Source organism: Onychomys torridus, chromosome 7, assembly GCF_903995425.1.
Source record: "Onychomys torridus chromosome 7, mOncTor1.1, whole genome shotgun sequence".
NCBI classification, from domain to species: domain Eukaryota; kingdom Metazoa; phylum Chordata; class Mammalia; order Rodentia; family Cricetidae; genus Onychomys; species Onychomys torridus.
In genome coordinates this window covers 76,176,966-76,190,144 of record NC_050449.1, presented here as the reverse complement: position 1 = coordinate 76,190,144, position 13,179 = coordinate 76,176,966, and the positions used below count along the sequence as shown (strand labels likewise).

Genomic DNA, 13,179 nt, shown 5'->3' with positions numbered 1-13,179 from the left:
TCCTTTTCTAAATTAAAAATAGGTAAGCCAGGTGGTGGTGGCGCATGCCTTTAATCCCAGGACTTGGGAGGCAGAGCCAGGTGGATCTCTGTGAGTTCGAGGCCAGCCTGGGCTACCAAGTGAGTTCCAGGAAAAGGCGCAAAGCTACATAGAGAAACCCTGTCTCGGAAAAAACAAAAAACAAAAAATTAAAAAAAAAAAAAAAGTTATGGAGGTTATCTTTTCTTTCTTTCCTATCACTTATAGGTAATCATTTTGTCTTTGCCAAAGGAAAATGAATATTTAATTATGGACTTATGTGAGTCTGATTAGTATTTTCTGTAATATTGCGCAGGACTGAACCAAGTTTTAAGCCAGCAAGCTAACCAGGATATCAGTCCTCTCGACAGCATGATTCAGAGACTGCAGCAGGAACAGGACCTGAGGCGCTCTGGTGAAGCAGGAGTCAGTAGCACCAGCCGCTTAAACAGAGGTAAGCTGAGATGGTGCTTGGAGAGACTGAGACGGTCCAATCTCCGGCACTAGAGCAGTGACTGAAAGTCACAGTATAGCCTTAAAATGAAAAAGGCTACCAAAAGATTACGTTTTTGAAGAGTAAATACGTGGCTGTACATTAAAGGTGAATTTTAAAAACGTGAATAGTCCATATTTCCTAAAGTAACCATTAGAAGTAAGATTTTGTTTACCACCACCCTACTCCCTTAATGCTTTGATGGAAACCAGTGCTTTACTCCTTCTGGGCAAGTCATCTTACAGTCACATGAAAAATCAGCTTATTAAAGCATTTTCAAAACATAGTAAAAGTCAAAGTTTGAGTTCCTCACTCTTATGTGTTGTCTATTTAATGTTAAGAGAAAAGTTAAATTTGTGAGCCGTTAATGTCCTAGAACTCTTTTTAATTCCCAAAAGACTTAGCGATATTTTTTAAAGTAATGATTTTGTACTTGCAGTACCTGAACTTAACACTTCATAATTATGATTTATTAATTTATCTAATCAGTTGAATAGCCACATTTCTGTTTTCATTAAACTTTTGCCTGTGGTTTTGTTCATGATAGTGGTAGTTGAATCATTTGCTGTAAAAGCTTCGTGTGTAAGAAAATACTGGTCTTTTGGTTGTAAATTAAGTGAGTTGACTGTCTAAGCAGAACATAACCATACTGATTTACCCCTATGTAGGCTCTGTAAGTTCTACCTCCGAAGTGCATTCACCCCCAAATGTAGGATTGAGGCGCAGTGGGCAAATTGAAGGTGTGCGACAGATGCACAGCAACGCCCCCAGAAGTGAGATAGCCACAGAACGGGATCTTGTTGCTTGGAGCCGAAGGGTGGTGGTACCTGAGCTCTCAGCTGGTGTAGCTAGGTAAGAGGAATTATCAGTTGGTATTTACCATACTTGCTTGCATTCCTTTTGACTAATAGTCTTGAGAACACTTGTGATTCCTTTTAAGTTAGTATTTTAAGGCAAAAAATGAATTCCTAAATTTGTTTTTCTAGAATGATTTGTGTAAATGGTATGAATTGAGGCGGGTTTAGATAGGAGAAAGGTCATCAATTAGGTTCACTAAGTATTGAGTACCAGTTCAAATTTTACTTTGTCCTGTTGGTATCCTTGGCCTGAATGTGCATGTGTGGAGCCTAAAGGTTGATGGCAGGTGTCTTCCTCTGTCATTGTGCACTTATTTTTAGGCATGAGGTCACTGCCTGAACCTGGAGCTCATTGACTGACTGGACTAAGTGGCCAAGGACTCACCTGTGTTGTGTGTGTCCTCTCCCATAGTCCAGCACTGTGTGAAGGATGCACTCAAGTGTCACATCTGGTATGTGGGCAGATAATAGGGATCCAAAGTCAGGTTCTTTTAACCAGTGAGTCATCTCTCAGCCACTCTCAGTTTATATCTTCAAATACATTTTATGGCATTAGTTAGAATTATATAGGGTATTTAGTGCTCTTTACTCATCATTTACATCAGATTATTCACAGGCATAAAGAAGATACACCTTTTAGTGGTAAATACATAAATAGTTTATTTGAAAATACTTTTTATCCTTAAGTGTGTATACGATAGAAAATTTTTTATATTTCTTTTGTGTATGTGTAAGTGCATGAACAAGAACATCCGTAAAATAAATATGAAGCTGTCTACTGTCCTCTATATTATAATAAATAAAAAGTATTAACAAAATGTGAATTTGAATTTCAGTTTTTAGAGCTTTTTGTTTGTTTGTTTCTTGAGACAGGGTTTCTTTGTTTAGCAGTCCTGCCTGCCCTGTAACTCACTTTGTAGCCCAGGCTGGCCTCGAATTCCACCTGCCGCTGCCTCTCAAGTGCTGAGATTAAAGGCTTGTGCTACTGCTGCCCAGCCTTTTTTTAGCTTTTAGTAATAGTAATTATATGATTAATTTTTTAAGAAAATGTTAATATTCCCATAGGTTACACTCCATAATTGGGCAATTCTTAGAATTTGTGTTAGGATTTAGAGTTGAATATATATCTGGTATATAAACAATATATAACTTCAGTCTCTAACAATTAATGTTGAGGTTTAAAGGAAGTTCAATTAGTAAGATTCTTTCAAAAAATTTCAAATTTATTATTTTATTTGTATAAGCATTTTGCCTTCATGCCTGATGTCTGTGGAGGTGAAAAGAAGTCATCAAATTCCCCGGAGCTGGAGTTCTAGATGGTTGGGAGTCACTCTATGGGTGTTGGAAATGGAAGTTGGACCCTTAGCAAGAGCAAAAGTATCTTAACTGCTGAATTATATCTCTCCTGCGCCTGGCATTTATCTTCTCAACACCACTAGTTCTGAACTGAACTAAAAAGACCATCGAGGGAAAATAGAAAACCGGACCTTTTTTTAAAGTAATGTTATGTAGTGTAGTGTAATGCTACACTAATAATGTAGCATTAGTTTCATTTTAACCTATTAAAGCTAAATAAACTCCACTCATGTGATAATGAGCCACAGTTTTCCCAGGTTTGCCTAGAAGGTATTCTTTGCATTCAGTGTGTAGGACGAAGTTGTGCTATAACTACATTTTTATTCTAGAACATTCTGATTCTTCTTCCCTAGAAAGGATTGAATGTAAAGATGTATTTGCTAGTTGATTGTTAAGGTTGTTAAAATGAAGGATAAGGGATATTCACTCCTCCCATATTCTTGACCATTTTATCTCTTTATCCTTTTGTTTATAATCTTTAATCCTAAATTCTAGCAAGATTGTGACTGTCAAAGGATCCAACATCCAGTATATGTCCATTAGAAATCTTTCCAGGACTTAAACTTAGTAGGCAATTTAAAGTTTGCCTCAAGGTAGCTCTGAAATGAGGCAGAGGAGTACACTAATTTAAGTCCAGCCAAAGGGCTTGTAGCTTAACATCTAAGAACTTCTAAAACTCAGTAGTAAATAGAGCAGTCCAGCTGCACAAAGTGGGTCATGCCTGTGACCCCAGCCCTTTGCAAGAAAATCAAGAAGCTGGGCTTTGTTTAAAAAAAAAAATCCAACCGCAAAAGACCTGAACCCGCATTTCACCGAAGAGGATGGTAAATTAAGCATATAAAGCTCAGCACCTTTAGTTACTGGGGAAATACAGAGTAAATCCACGGTGAAATTCTACTGTGTACCTATCAAATTGTCTCAAATAATAAGTGATAGATAGCATCAAATACTAGTTAACTAGAGAGAAAACTGCTGTACTTGTGATTTTGTTTGTTTGTGATAACATAAATATAACACGTAGTGGAATACTGTTTTGCATTTTATTATACAGCTGTCATATATGACTCAATTTTATCTTGGAAATTTACTCTTATTAGTATATAGTAATCATACGTAGTAATGGCCTTCATTTTGACATTTCCATGTGTGTGTGATTATTTTGATCATTTTTACCCCATTCCCTGTCCCTGTAGTTTTCATTGTCCCCTTGATTTCTTGAGTATTTCCTCTTATACTTTCTGTATTTGTTTGTTTGTTTGTTTTTTGGATTATGGTTGCTTGAGTGAGCATAGGTAAGGGGTAATTAATAGGAACCATGGGCAGCTTACCAGTGGCTATACCACTGAAGGAAATGACTCCTCCCCAGCAACCATTGATTACCAATAATGTCTCAGGGAGGGGTGAGAACTCATGCCCCCTACCCTAAAGCTACCATGAATTGCTTGTAATTACTCAGAGAGGTTTGTGACTTTGTGGATCCCTTCAGAAAATTTGAGGGACACAGTAGTCTTGTAAAGGTATTCACAGTTGCCATGAGCTCATGAGTGCAATAGTCAAAAATTATGGGAACAAACTCAAATTTCCTTCAGTAGTACATGGTTAAACAAAAAGTGGTGTGTTCTACTTTATAGAGGAACAACTTATTGATAAAATAACTTAGATAAATCTGTTTTGATGGACTGATGCTCAATGAACACAGTTTCAGAGTTGCATACTATTTGGTTTTATTTATGAATATTATTGAAATGTTTAATGTTACAGGGTTGGAGAACAAATTAGTGGCCACTAGGAATTAGAAGAAAGTGTTGGTATGATAATAAAAGGGCAAAATGAGACATTTTTATGTTGATGGAATATTCTGTATATTGATTGTTGTGGTAAATATACACTACACAAATATATTTGCATAGAACTAACATTCAAAATGTGTAGCAGTAAAACTGGAGAAACCACATGATTAGTGGTTTCCATCAGTATCAAGACCTTGATATTGATATTATACTGTAGTTTTGCAAGAGAAGTCCTGTACCCTCTTTTTCACATTTATATATGAATTTAAGATTATTTCAATATAAAAGTATAAAAAGCTCAAAAACTTAAATTTGAAGTTGTCCCTTTTCTGAAGATTTTAACTTCCTTCATTTTCCATTAAATATGACTAGATACATTAGAGATTCTGTGGCTAGGTAAAATGAAAGTATTAATATGCTCTAGTATGAAAGTATCAACAATGTATGTGTGCTTTGAATATTAATTATCTTCCTGTTACAAAATCTCTTGGGAAAAATTAAAAGCTCAAAGATTAAATTACCTTGCGGGTTAACAAAACTTCTAAGTTAAAGTAAAAATAAAATTCTCTAGTTCTAAGGAGTTGGATTTAATGAAATTAAAATTCAAAGTTAATATTTTTTTGTTTGCTTTTTTATTTAGTTTCAGGCTGATGTCTGGTACAGAACCTAGTTTGGTTTTTGAGTACTAGGGTCTGATCTATGTCACTGGAAAAATTATGTGTACTTCAGGAATTGGTGGTTCAACCTTAAGGCTCTGCTGTTAGTAGATTGCACATACCGTTTGACATGTAAGATTGTCTAAGCACAAGCCATATACCTAATAAAGAACGTGTCTTGATATAACTTCTTAGCAGTTAATACTTGGTTTGATTTATAACTACCACAGCAGAAACAGTTTGAAATGAGGGGAGAATCAAAAAAAATCTTTTTCTAGTATTTTAGTTATGTCCGGAGCCACGTGTTCCACATAGAAAGAAAATGTAAGAAGTAACTTCACATTGTTACCTTAATAACTAACATTCATTTGAAAAGCAATGTAACATTGTAGGTTGATGTTTATGGCTTTTAATATTCTCTTTTAGTAGACAAGAAGAGTGGAGAACTGCAAAGGGAGAAGAGGAAATAAAGAGTTACAGGTCAGAAGAGAAAAGGAAACACCTAACTGTTGCAAAAGAGAATAAAATTCTTACTGTTTCAAAGGTAAATATTGATTTGATGTTTAATATTATAGCCATTTTAGGCCTTCCTTTTGAAATTATAGGCATTAATATTATAAGCAAAATTACACTAATGAAAAATTGTTATATTTCCTGGTTATTTATTAGGATTACTTTATTTCTCACTTAAAACTTTTGTGTCTGCATTTCCTATCTCTTACCATATCTTTTCCCCATGCCAAGTTTTACGTATATGTTATATTCAATAATCTATAATCAACGTATGGAAAGTATTTTTCAGTTCTTCCATTAGCTATATGTTCCATAACTTTTATTTTTCCCTACATTGGTGTTTTATTCTCATCTGTTATTAATAATCACGTTAGCTGATGTCTACTAAAAAGAATAGCGAATAGCCCTTTTCACTCTTAATGTGGGTAGGTTGATGGCTGGAGAGCTCTCTTAGTGGTTTCTAGCACTTGCTGGAAGAGGGCACCAGGGTTTACAATTGCTTTCAGTTCCAAGGGATCCAACACTCTCTTCTGGCCTCTCTGAGCACCAGGAATGCATGTACATGGCTCACATATAGACAGACAGCCAAAACATAAATAAACCCATAAAGAATAAAGGCAGGTCAGTTGTCCCTAGCATTTTGTCTTTTTGTCATTTCAGTGGTCCTACCCTGCAAGGCTTGAATTTTCCCTCCTCTAGCTTAGCTGGAAAGTTTCAGAGCCCTTAGTTCTGAAGTTTAGGAAGAGTGTATGAAACAGCTTCTTAAGCAAGCCTTTGTTATTACTGAACAGTGATCTAAACAAAGCTTACAATGGCTTAAACAAATTGAAATATATTTTTCATGTAAAAATCTCTGTGGCTAGACTCGCAACCCAAAATATAAAAGTCCCTGGTAGAGGTCGACAAGATTGGCTCAGCTGGTACGGTATTTCTGCCAATCCTGATAAGCTAAATTGGATGCCAGAAAGCATGGTGGAAGAAAACTGACCGCACTACCTTGTCCTCTGACCTCACCACCTTGTCCTCTGACCTCACCATGGGCACCATGTATGCAGACATACGCATAAGTAAAAATTTAAATTTATAAAATCAAAAAAGCCACTGCAACCCAGGGTTGAGAATGATCCCTTTTAGTGAGAACTGAAGACTTCATTTTCCTGTTCCTCCAAGATTGACCACATATCTACAGATAGAGTGCCTCTTCGTTACGGTTATAGGATCAAGTGTCAGTCAAAAGAGAAAAGTATGAAGAGTATATATGCTTGTCCTGAGGACAGCTCTTTCATACTGCTTTAATAACATTATGCCAGACTTATCAATGGCCACAGCATCATCACATGATACTCTTAATAAGTAGATTTCATTTTGTGTTGAAGGACAAGAAAACAAGTGTTAGTTAACAGCAGCTTTCTGTTCACTGTATGAATCATTGAGGTACTTAAAAATAGCCAAGTGTGATGAGTGATCTTGTCTCAAATTAAAGCATTTAAAATGCTTCTTAGATAAATTTGGAATTTATCTTATTAGAAGTATCAAATTTTGGATGAGATTTTCCACAATGAGAACATAGCAATTTTAAATTGCATGAATTTGAGTAGTTAGAAATTTTTATGCTAAGTGAAAGGAATGATATATTAAATTCTTAATAGTGGATTTATCAGTGTTTGACAAAGTAGAACATTATTTCCTTTTTATACCTTTACATACTTTCTAAGATTTCTATAAAATTTAGAACAGATGTGTTTGGAGTGACACTTGGCTTTGTTTGTGAACATCCCTTTCACTTTTTTCAGTAGTGAAGATATAATTTTAGGTTCAAAATTACTTTGTCAGATTTTTTTCTGCTGTTCTCTTCTTAGTGTCTAATGTCAGGTTCATTTTTTAAAAAAGATTGATTTGTTTTGTGAATGGTTACCTGCTTGTATGTATGTGCACTCCATGCATGCAATGCCAGTGGAAGCCAAAGAATTAAACAGAACCGCTGGAACTGGAGTGATAACTGACTGTGTGAGTGCTGTGTGGATGCTAGAATCTCAACTCTGGTCCTGTGCAAGAGCAGCCAGTGCTCTCAGCTGAGCCATCTCTGAAGTTCATGGTTTTAGGGCAATTATTAGTCCTTGGCTTTACTTTTTGTATTTTCAGGTTTGACTTTGATATGTCTAATTTAAGTTTTCTTTTCTTTTCTTTTTTTTTTTTTGTTCAACTCAGTTCTGAAACCATAAAACGTTGTTTGGGATGGGTTTTTGTTTTATGGTTTTGTTTTTTGTGTTCGTTTTGTTGTTGTTGAGGCAGGGTCTCGGCTCTGGAGCTTCTTGCCCCAACCTTCCTTCCAAGTACTGTGTTTTCCAGGCATTTGTGAATCATTCAAATTTGTTCTTATTTGAAGCTTTGAGCAGTAATTAGCTTGTTTGAAATTATGACAGTGAGTGAGAGAATCAGTCTGTATGGTCAACCTACTGCCTTTCCCCATTACCAATTAAATGATTAGTTTTTTATTTTAAGGATCTTTAGCTGGTTCTTTTTCATAGCATCCAGTTTTCTGTGACAAGGTTTGTGATTATGGATATGATGCGCTCTGCTTTTCACTCTAGGAGCATGTTATATTTGAATATATTTCTGTCACTGTTGGTCAATATTTTCTTGATGGTTTGTATGTGCCTATCTGCAGATGACTTATTTTTGGTGAGGGTAAGGGTTGAGTCAAGATCTCTATATAGTCCTGGTTGCCCTGGAACTCGTTATATAATTGAGACTGTCCTTGAATTCACAGAGATCCACTTGCCCCTGCCTTTTAAATGCTGGGACTAAAGGAGGTAGCCATTATGCCCAACGTGTAGCTGACTTTCTGAGATTTATTTCAGAAATTTTAGTGATATTTTAAAATATGTATGATTTTTTCCATAATATAAGTATTAAACTAGAAAACCTATTCCTTAAAATCTATTGTGAATAAATTTCATTTTATTTCTTCCAGAATCATGCTCATGAGCATTTCTTGGATGTTGGGGATTCCAAAAAGCAACAAGCAAATCAACACAATTACCGCACAAGATCTGCACTGGAAGAAGTGCCCAGGCCCTTGGAGGATGTAGAAAATGGGACAAGTTCTTCAGATGTAAGACCTTAGCACATTCACAAATTTCTCCTTCACTTGAACTTACTTTTCAAATTTGACTTTCATTTTGTGCATTCATTGATATAATTTTGATATGGTAGTTTAGGTTTTATAGTAGCTATGTCTTTCATTTACTGAAGACCTACTTCCAGAGAGGTCACATATTCAGTGTCAGATTTAAAAACAAATAGTCCTTATTGGTTAATTATTCTTAGTTCTATTTGGTAAAATTTTAGAATACCTTGGTAATAGTTTGTTAAGTACAAATACTAATTAATGGAAATCCTGTCTTAGGTTTTTTATTACTATAAGAAGATGCCATGACCATGACAACTCTTACAAGGAAAACATTTAATTAGGGTGACTTGCTTACAGTTCAAAAGTTCATTCCATTATCATGGTGGGGAGCAAGGTGTCATACAGGCAGACATGGTACTGGAACTGAGAGTCCTACATTTTTGAGTCAACAAGAAGTTGACTGACAGTCACACTGAGTGAAGCTTGAGTAAAAGAGATCTCAAAGCCCACCCTGATGGTGACACACTTCCTCCTACAGGGCCACACCTTCTGATAGTGCCACTCCATTTGGGTGTCGTTTTCTTCAAACCGCCGCATCCTGTAAGGGTTCTGAGGTTCAAAGATATTTAAACTTCACATACATGTAACTGTTAAATGGTGACTAATCATTAAATGAGGTTCTCTTTACATGAAAGCTGAGTCATGAAATTGGTACCATAATGCCTGGTTTAGTGTGACTAACAGTAATTAGAAGCAGTTGACCATTTTGGTTACTTTTTAACCTCAGTAACAAATTCAGCACTTCTTAATGTTTTTACTACTACTTGTGCACAGATTTCTTTACAGGTGTTGTCCCTACTAAGTTGTACATTTTTTTAAGCTAAGTCAGTCAGCAAACATCAACTATTTTACATAGGCCTTCAATCTAAATCCTTTCTCCTCCTTTCATAGTTCCTATTGTGTTTTAATCTTGAGGATGAATTTACCCTAGTGATAGTTACTCTATTTTGAAACCAAGTTGTATCTTGTTTTAAGCATATTTAAGAATTTTCTTGAGTATCTGGGATGACCCTATCCACAGTGTAAGTTAATCTGCAAATCTCAGGTACCATGAAATAATATTTCTGCAGTCCAGCACTTAGGTGACTGAAGCAGGATGCACTTGAGTCCAGAAATTTGAGGCTTGTTTTGGCAATAATGTTGAGACCCCATCTCTAAAAAAAAACATTACCTTAAGTTAAAAAGAGGGGAAAAAAATTCAGTGTTATCATTCTGTGATTTTTTTTTTTCCAGCAGGATTTATTATTTTTTAATTTTCTTACAGACTAGGTTTTTGAATAGTGAAGAAGATTCTTGAGAGAAGGAAAGAGCTGTTTTCTCATTAGCCAGAATAAACCAGCTGTTATAGTCACTTTCCTTTGCAAGCAAATTTTCTCCTTTTTTATTTGGTAGGTTTTAGTCAGATTTAGCTGCCTTCCACAGGCCTGCCTTCTGCGCTTTCTTAGAAGAGTAATTACTTCTTCTAAGTCTACATACTCTTCCAAGAATAACCCAATGGCCTTGCAGTACTTTCCACAATGTTATAGTTACCTAAAAAATTACATTACTATGCAGTGGCATTAAATTCTGTTATAGCCAAGTTAGTCTACCAAAACAAGAAAACTACCAATTAAACCTGATACGAGAAATTCAGGGGAAGGTTTGATGAATTTTTTTCCCCCCCCAGAGCTGAGGATTCAACTCAGGGCCTTGTGCTTGCTCGGCAAGCGCTCTACCACTGAGCTAAATCCCCAACCCCAAGGTTGGATTTTTATTGAGACAGTGTATTAGTCAAACCTAAGCCCAGTGATACCCTGTTTCAGCCTTGTCAGTAGGTCTTTCCTTGCCCGTCTTTTGATCATTTAAGAAGACCAAAGAATATTAAGTACGCATGTACAAATCATTTGCTTTTTGAGAGATTTATAATGTTCCTTTAAATACAAAATTTTATAAAATACTTTTACTATTCAGTTTATTAGGAACTTGGGTATTTTGACAGTTACATAAGTGGCATGAACATTTCAGTCAAGTTTAGCATCCTTTTATAGCAGTTAAGTAAATTTTTTAGAAAAATTGGAATATGTTAATATAAAATAATTCTTAATGGAAGGAAGCCTAGCTTTTTTGGTTGAAATATCTTTTAATGTTTTGAATGTAGAAAAGTAACTCTTTTCCTTTAAGGAAAGGAAATGAAATATTTAAAAAAAAAACCCTATCATTTATTTATAGATTTCAGTTAGTTTACCTAAACACTTGCATGGTTATAGACTTACCATTCTTCACTAAGACACCAAAATAGGAATACTTTTTCCCTTAAAAAATACATAATTAAGCAGCAGTAAACAGACTCAGCTGGTTACATGTATATGTTTATTTTTAATAAATATATAAATAAACAGTAATAAAAAGGCCAGTGAGAGGGAGCTAAGTTTTGAGGAGGAAATGATATAGTTATATTCTAATTAAAAATTTAAAAAGTAAAGTATTCTGTTGCTAGAAAAGTGGCTCAGCAGTTAAAAGCCCTTGTTGCTCTTGTGGGTCCCAGTGCCTACATGGAAGCTTACAACTAACTGTCCCTGACCTCCAAGCAGCAGGCACACGTGGTACAAATACAAACATAAGACAACACTCATACACATAATTAATGTTTAAAAGGCTACGTAAGATGTATAACAAAAGATAACAGCCTTATGAAAAAAAATAGCTTCACCCATAATATTCTCTGAACTTTTAATAGTTACTAAGAGGTGAATCAGTTTGTGTCTTTTTTGTCGTTGTAATTATCTCCCATTGGATAAAATAAGGCTGGAGATGGAATGTACTGTTCTGTAAAGTTGTTTCAATAATAAGTAAAATGTAACTAATTTTAATATTCTGAAAGCATCTGCAAAGAAAACAGCTTTCAAAAAGATTCAAAAAGTATAAATAAGTTTCAGATATTAACTGTGGCGTTAGTCATTTTAATTAATTTCTTTAAAAATGAAGCCTTTTTTTGGTATAAATCTGTAATTCTAGCACTTGGGGAAACATGAAAGAGAAACAAGGCTACAGATGCAGATGTCCCAAACCTTGCACTTAAAAAATAAAATAAAATGAAACGTGGCCTTTATCCGAGAGGTGTTCTGAATCTGTTTATTAATAGATAGTGAACATTTGTTTCAACTTTTTTGAATAAAAATACAAAAGTCGTATTTTTCTACTTACCAAGTCAGTTTTTCGATGTCCTCCTGTTGTGGGCATCACCTTATGAAATCGGTGTTCCCTCTCAGGAAGGTGAAGTGGTTGCCGTCAGTGGCGGGACGTCTGAGGAAGAGGAGCGAGCATGGCACAGCGATGGCAGTTCCAGGTACAAGGGAAGGGGTTTGACTTTGCCACTGCCCCACCGCTACCCTCCACATCGTGGGTGTAAAGTTATTTGAAGGGTCTTTTGGTTAACAAAAGTTTAGATTTGTTTCTCTGATATGTCTTTAAAGAAAAATTGCAACTAGATTTGAAAAGTGATGTTTTTTTTTTTAACTCATCTGCTTACTTGTTATTGTATTTCTGAGTGATGGATTTACCATACAGAATTACAAATTAGCTTCATTGCTGGTTTTGAGGGATTTTAAAAAATTTATGTAATTTTATTTTATTAGCATTTATGTAAAGGTGTCAGATTTCCTGAGACAGGAGTTACAGACAGTTGTGAGCTGTCACATGGGTGCTGGGAATTGAACCCAGTTCCTCTGGAAGAGCAGCCAGTGCTCCTAACTCCTGAGCCATCTCTCCAGCCCGGTTTTGAGGAATGTCTAAGCTTCAGATTATAAAAGTAAAGAGGGCTTCCTATTGAATTAGCTCTTACGTGGATGATTTATGGGATATTACTAATTTCTCTACCATCAATGAAAAGAAACTGCATCTTTCTACTGTCGTCCTGTTTTTATTATGCCAGCGAGAAATCCTTCAGCTACTTATGGTGGAATTTCACATTTTTAAAGGCCTAATAGCCTTAGCTACATTACAAGGTTTTAATGGTCAATGGGAATACACCCTTGGGCGAGGAAATTATTAATTATTCCTTGTATTTTTTTTTTCCTCCTTTAGCAGTTCCTAAAATAGACTTCCAAAGGAAACATTCAGTGGAAGCTGTAGGATTTCTATGAGATTCTTACCAGTTCTAGTATAAAAGGCTTTCCTGGCTCTCAGTAGTGATTCTTAATAATGATACACAGGTGTCTCTAGATTGTGTTTAATAGTTTTCTGGTTTTGAAGCTGAGCAGTGAAAACAAGCTTGCATTCTGTTGGTTCAGCAGCTCTTTTAGACATAGTGCAGTTTAAACCAGGA

General features: G+C 35.5%; 1 protein-coding gene across 1 annotated transcript in view; it reads left to right on the top strand.

Annotated features, from left to right (window-relative positions):
- Positions 1 to 13,179, top strand: part of LOC118587053 (pleckstrin homology domain interacting protein) — a 118,839-nt gene that overhangs the window by 69,018 nt on the left and 36,642 nt on the right. The window contains exons 18-22 of the mRNA XM_036192660.1: positions 335 to 472; positions 1,180 to 1,363; positions 5,597 to 5,714; positions 8,658 to 8,798; positions 12,125 to 12,201. Coding sequence (XP_036048553.1) covers positions 335 to 472; positions 1,180 to 1,363; positions 5,597 to 5,714; positions 8,658 to 8,798; positions 12,125 to 12,201 — 658 coding nt within the window. The remainder of the gene's footprint in view (positions 1 to 334; positions 473 to 1,179; positions 1,364 to 5,596; positions 5,715 to 8,657; positions 8,799 to 12,124; positions 12,202 to 13,179) is intronic.